Source organism: Cryptomeria japonica, chromosome 10, assembly GCF_030272615.1.
Source record: "Cryptomeria japonica chromosome 10, Sugi_1.0, whole genome shotgun sequence".
Taxonomy (NCBI): domain Eukaryota; kingdom Viridiplantae; phylum Streptophyta; class Pinopsida; order Cupressales; family Cupressaceae; genus Cryptomeria; species Cryptomeria japonica.
In genome coordinates, this window is record NC_081414.1 from 151,512,115 (window position 1) to 151,518,228 (window position 6,114).

The 6,114-nt window shown below is 31.8% G+C and overlaps 1 protein-coding gene across 1 annotated transcript; it reads left to right on the top strand.

Moving 5' to 3' along the window:
- The first annotated feature begins 1,439 nt into the window (after positions 1-1,439).
- On the top strand, positions 1,440-4,115 carry LOC131047990 (transcription factor MYB1). Its single transcript, XM_057981804.2, has 3 exons — positions 1,440-1,702; positions 1,826-1,955; positions 2,743-4,115. Exons 1-3 carry the CDS (start codon positions 1,567-1,569, stop codon positions 3,482-3,484), a joined length of 1,008 nt encoding a protein of 335 aa, XP_057837787.2. The 5' UTR covers positions 1,440-1,566; the 3' UTR covers positions 3,485-4,115.
- The last annotated feature ends 1,999 nt before the right edge of the window (positions 4,116-6,114 follow it).

The following is a 6,114-nucleotide window of genomic DNA, read 5'->3' on the forward strand; positions in this document are numbered from 1 at the left end:
TTTGGTGTCGGCTGTACCGCTAGATTTTTCCACGAGGGAGAACTCTTTCCACGCGTCTTTATTAGTTGCAGTGAATGCGGTTGTCCTCCTCTGTATGACAGAACCATTTGTGATTGGAAATCCGCCGTATGTAGTATGATTGAGAGAGTTTCTAGATGTTCAGAATTGTTTTATGTAAATGCTAATAGTTTATCTTATTTTACAAAATATTTTCAAGAATAAACTTATTAGGTAATTGTTTATCTTATTTTAAGAGAAAGTTAGTTTTTTTTATATAACAAAATATTTTCAAAATAAACTTATTATAAATGTTAATATATAAATATAAATAATTGTTATGATATTGCTATTAGGATTCAATTTTGTAGTTTTTTAGTCGAACTCATTGATCCATGTTTCATGAGTAGTGGTTCACAAGAACTCATCTCCTATGAGAATGAATGGTACACATAGCACTCATTACTACTGGGTAATCCTCATAGAAGAGAAGCATTGGATCTTCTTAAAGGTTACTCATCCTAATACTACTCCAACTCAAGCATGCTTAATCATAGAGTTTTTCCCAACGTTAAGGCTACTTAGCGTGCTAACCCATATGCAAAAACTTCAGCATGTGTTGTGTTGTGTCTTATGAACCATTCATTATAAAGTTTCTTTAGCTCATCAATTGATAAGTAGAAGATATTTTTCCACAGCAAGAAGAGTTGTGATATTGAGAGCTATAAGAATTCAATTGTGTAATTATCGAGTCAAACATTGACCCAAGTTTCATGAGTAGTGGTTCACAAGAACTCATCTCTCATGAGAATGAATGGTACACTTAGCACTCAATGCATCTAGGTGATTCTCACAAATGTGAAACATTGGGCCTTCTCGAGAGGTCACCCATTCTAGTACTACTCCAACTCAAGCATGGTTAACCATGGAGTTTCCCCCAAAGGTTAAGTGTACTTAGCTTGCTATCCCATAAATAATTGTTATTAATTGAAATTTATAATGATATTATGTGATGGCTAAATTGTGACATGGTAGTTCTTGTTATCAAAGTTCAAGTCTATTATTGAATCCATTTGTATTGACCTCACCAATTCATAATTTCACTCTGAAAACATTAAAAAAAAACTATTATTGAATGTCCTATATATAATGCATTGAAGATGACAGCTAGTACATATGTAGTTGTCTTTCTAAAAGTTAAATTGGTTCTTACTTGATATGTTATGGTTTCCTTTTCTTAATATTGCTTAATAATGAAAGACAGTTTTTAATTAACTTCAATAGAATAGCAATTGTGGAAAATGTGGAGTTAGTAAAATATGAATTAGCAGAAACATAATAGAAAAGTTGGCCGGAAGAAAACCATTGCTGTGTACTAATATCTCGAATTGGAGACTCCTTACAATTCACGGCGAATGGGTCTTGGGCAAATCGTCAGCGTTTGTCACGTGCCCAACGTCCCCCGAGTAAAATTTTATGAGTTTTATCGGTCTCCTTAGCTCTGCTTTATATAAAAAGGCTTAGGCACTGAAGAAAGAGAAGCAAGCATTGAGCTCTTTCTTGATTAGAATGGGCAGGGCTCCTTGCTCCTCCAAAAACTCCGAGCTCAATCGTGGGGCTTGGACTGCCCAAGAAGATTTTATTTTAAGTGAATGCATCAAAATTCATGGAGAGGGCAGATGGCGATCAATACCCCAAAAAGCAGGTGAAATTCTGAACTCTCCATTCATTCTGAGCTGACCCCTCGATTACATGACAATTTAATTTCAGATGTCATTCTATTCTTAAAGCTCTATTCATTAATATGGTTGTTGAATGCCTCATGCAGGTCTGAAGCGATGTGGAAAGAGTTGCAGATTGCGTTGGTTGAACTATCTCCGTCCTGATATTAAGCGGGGAGACATCTCACCGGATGAAGAGGATCTCATCCTTAGATTACACGGACTCCTCGGCAATAGGTGGGCAATTCAGTAGTTTATATAAGTTTTTCTTGACATCGAAAGTTTAATGATATCTTCAAGATTAAGTAGTTTAAGAATCAAGAGTCTCAAAGTAATAAGAATTGTATTTTTAATATATTTTCAAAAAAAAATTTCATGTTGGTTCTTTTTTTATGAATCTTCATGGAGAAATTAATGTTCTATATCAAGAATCGCATCCCAAATATATTTTCATGTTTTTTTAATGAATCTTGATGGAGTAATCAGTCATTCGATATTTTCAAATTATTTTTAATGTTAGCTCTACTACTATGAATCTTGATTGAGAAACTAGCAAATTTATTTCAAGAATCGCATCCTTAATACATTTCCAAATTCTTTTTAATGAGTAGCTCTTCTATTATGAATCTTGATTGAAAAACTAACCATTTTGTATCAAGAATTGCATCCTTAATATATTTTTTAAGTTCTTTCTAATGCCCATTCTTTTATTATGAATCTTGATCAAAAAAACCAGTCTATTTATATCAAAAATTGCATCCTTAATATTTTTTCAAATTCTTTTCAATGGATGACTCAAGATTAAGAAACCAATCGTTTTGTGAAACCTATCCTCGTCATACAGCTCATTCTACCTTCAAATGATTTTCATATTTAACGATGGATTATAAATATGATTCGAAATTTATATGCAAATAAAAAACATCGACTCAGTTTTCATTACAGTGATAGGATTTTGTACATTAACATCTGCAATTAGGAGATATTGTTGTGCTTATATTTAAAAATTCTCGTTATCCATCAGGTGGTCACTTATTGCTGGAAGGCTGCCAAGTCGAACAGACAACGAAATAAAGAATTTCTGGAACACTCATATGAGGAAGAAGAGCCAATCATCACTGCCAGAGAAGGAAACTCTTTCCGGGTGCCACAGAAAACCCAAACCTGCTTCTCCTGCAGGTGAACATGTGCTCAAATCTACTCCAGTTAAAGCAACAGCAGTAAGGATAACGAAGGGCTGCAGCAAATATGCTACTAACTCTAAGATTTCAAATCTTCGAGACATAAACTGCTCTGATGGTAAAATTTCACACACTGTACAGATCAAGGAGAACAATTCTGATAGCATCGGTATTTCCATGGAGAAGAATCTATCACAATCTCCATCAATGGAAATTGATGGGCTGTATTCTCCATGTTACGGACCCAGTTCAGTAAACTATCAAAGCCCACATTCTGAGCCCTTTGAAGATAGTGGAGTCAATACTTTCCAGAGTTTATTATACATGAACGAGCTCTCTTCTCCAGAGTTTGATGTTTGCACCAGTACTGAGATAGGCCAGTTGTTAGATAACAACATACAACATGTGAATAGTTTTACAGCTAGTGATGAGCAAGCAAATAAAGAAATGAAGCAGAAAGAGGATTGGGTAGAGGAGCTACAATATCAACAGAAGTCAAGTCTACAGTGGCTTAGCTTACTGCTCTTGGAATCCGAGGAAGACTGGGAGGAAGCAAATAACAAAGACTCTGCACAGTGTTCATGATAACCAGACAACGTATTGCATTTCTGTGGTTTTAGTTTACCTCTTTTATCTTAGAGAACTGTGTTGTTAATTTTATGTCTTTGTACTTACTATTCACAACAGTACCTTACATAAGTTAAACGTCATGGAGCTGCCCTTGGTAGTAGAGATGGCGACTGATATAAACGTTATTGTTAAGTATCATAAAGTTATGTCAACAGCAGAGGAGGAATATACCAACACACTTAACCTTTATAATAAATTTAGGCATGGGTTGCTGTCGTTTGAAATATAGAACGGTAGCTTAAAACCATATAGCGTTGAGAAGCAAGCTTTCGGGAAGTTTTGACCAGCCGTTGATATTATGATATTTGGTACAATGTGCTGTTAAGCTTTATTTTATACTATTGAGATGGCGACTGGCAAGACCAATAATATAGTACAAAAAAGAACGTCCAATCTTAAGCAGCACAAGAGTAACGTGCCTGTCTCTTGATTGAAACAACTGTGCATGCGTCCATTACAAACCACTCCATAGATAGGATTATAAAGCCACTTTCGATCCCACAAATTCACTAACTTTTACAGATTTTATTCCCTCACTGATCATTTCCATCTTTGTTTTTTAATAAAGTTCAATTCTCAGGTCTTATAGAGTGTTCGCTCTCACAGACTTGATGGTCTCACAGACATCATTGAATGGGTGAATGTTGTTTTAAATAATGTTTGTAAGATTAATTAATTTTTCATAGAGTACAATTCTCAGGTCTTATAGAATATTTGGTTCCACGTATATCATTATAAACATTACCTGATTTTATGGACACTGAATGAGTGAATGTATTATTAATAATGTTCACTAGATCAAAAAGGATTTATGAGATCCACAGATAATCAGCAACATGGATAAGCACAACAGTAGAAAACAAACAGACCAACATATTATGTCTACTTGATCTCCTTTTCCTTTGGTACCCTCAATCTTCTATTGTGTATCTTGATCAAGTAATCTGCAATTTTTGTTATCCTTCCTCCTTCAAATAGACTACTCAAGGAGCCTACATTTAAGTCTTGTTGGTCTGAATATCTCTGTAAGTCAAATATTATATTATGCAATCTCATTCATTCTTTGCCAATTTTAGAGTACAATAACATCTTCTATCTGTCTACACTTCTTTGAATATTGTCCACCTTCTAATTTCACACCTACGCTGATGTCAACTAGTTGTTAACTAAAACATTAGCACTTTTGTTTTCTATTAAAAACTTTACTTGATTAAAAACTTTACTTTCATTTTGTTACAAGAAGTTCTGCTCCTCTAAAACTCAATATGATTAGACTATAATTTGTACTATCATTAAATTATATTCTTGATAGATTTAGTTTTAGTAAAGTAGGTTTGTTTGGCTGCTTTGATATTTGTATTATTGCTCTTTCCAACTCTTTTTATTGCATTTATCTCATTCTTATTGTTTATGTTTTTTGTTTAATATGAAAAGAGACTTTAAAAATTAATATTTGGGCTTTAAAAAATTTAGAAAAAAGTAATAACATTATGTTAATAGGGGAGTTTTGTCATGATTAGGTACATAAAGAAATCAATTTAAATTTGACAGTTGTTTATATGTTAAATATTAAATGTTTAATTATAAACATAATATTAATGATGTGCATTGTTCGTCATGATTGTGTACATAAAAAATATGAACTAAAAATCAACATCTACTTACATTTTAAGCGATAAATATTTAATTATAAACATAATGTTAATGACATCATTTAGTAATAAATATATTATTATGATGACCTTTAAAAATCAATTAAAAACTAACCATTAATAAGAAAGATTATTTTTCATTTAACTTATTTATTTGTATTGTATTATTTTTTTTATTATTTTTTTTAAATTCTAAAATAAAATAATTTATAAATGATAAAATAACTTAAACTTATATCTCTCCATATTTTAAAATAAATATATTTAAGATCTCTATACTATAGCGTGTTATTTAGTCTCATAAGATAGTGAAATTGTTTGTTTAAGTCAAACATAAAATTTTAAAAATGTTTTTGTCACATATTAAACCAAATAATAGAAGTTGTTTATATTTTTATTGTATTGCCACAAAGCTATCATGAAAGTTTTGTAACATTTACAACATAATATAGTTGTAAGTTGATTTGAGATATCTGAAATGTTTCATCAAATTTATTAAGAAACGGCCTATAAGATTTTAACTTAATGACAATATGATCATATTTATTATTTTTTCATAAAACATGACTAAAATTTTGATAAGACTATTATTAAAAAAGAAAAATAAATAAATAGACTATCAAAAATTACAGAAAATGTATAATAATACACATACATATATGCTCCCTTTGATTAAAACCAAAAAAAAAAAAAAAAAAATTATAGATATTTGAGCAGGATAAAGATCCCATCAGCACATTTACAGATCCTATCTATTTGAGTGGGAGAACAGAAATCCCCATTAACACTCAAATGATTTTGAAAGGTTTCCAAATTATTATTTCAATGCCTTCCATAACAAGATGAAAGCCTTCTTCACTTTCCCCTCTTGAGAGACAGCACTGACATCAAAAATGGCAGCCAAGAAATACAACGGAGGCATCAATGGAACTA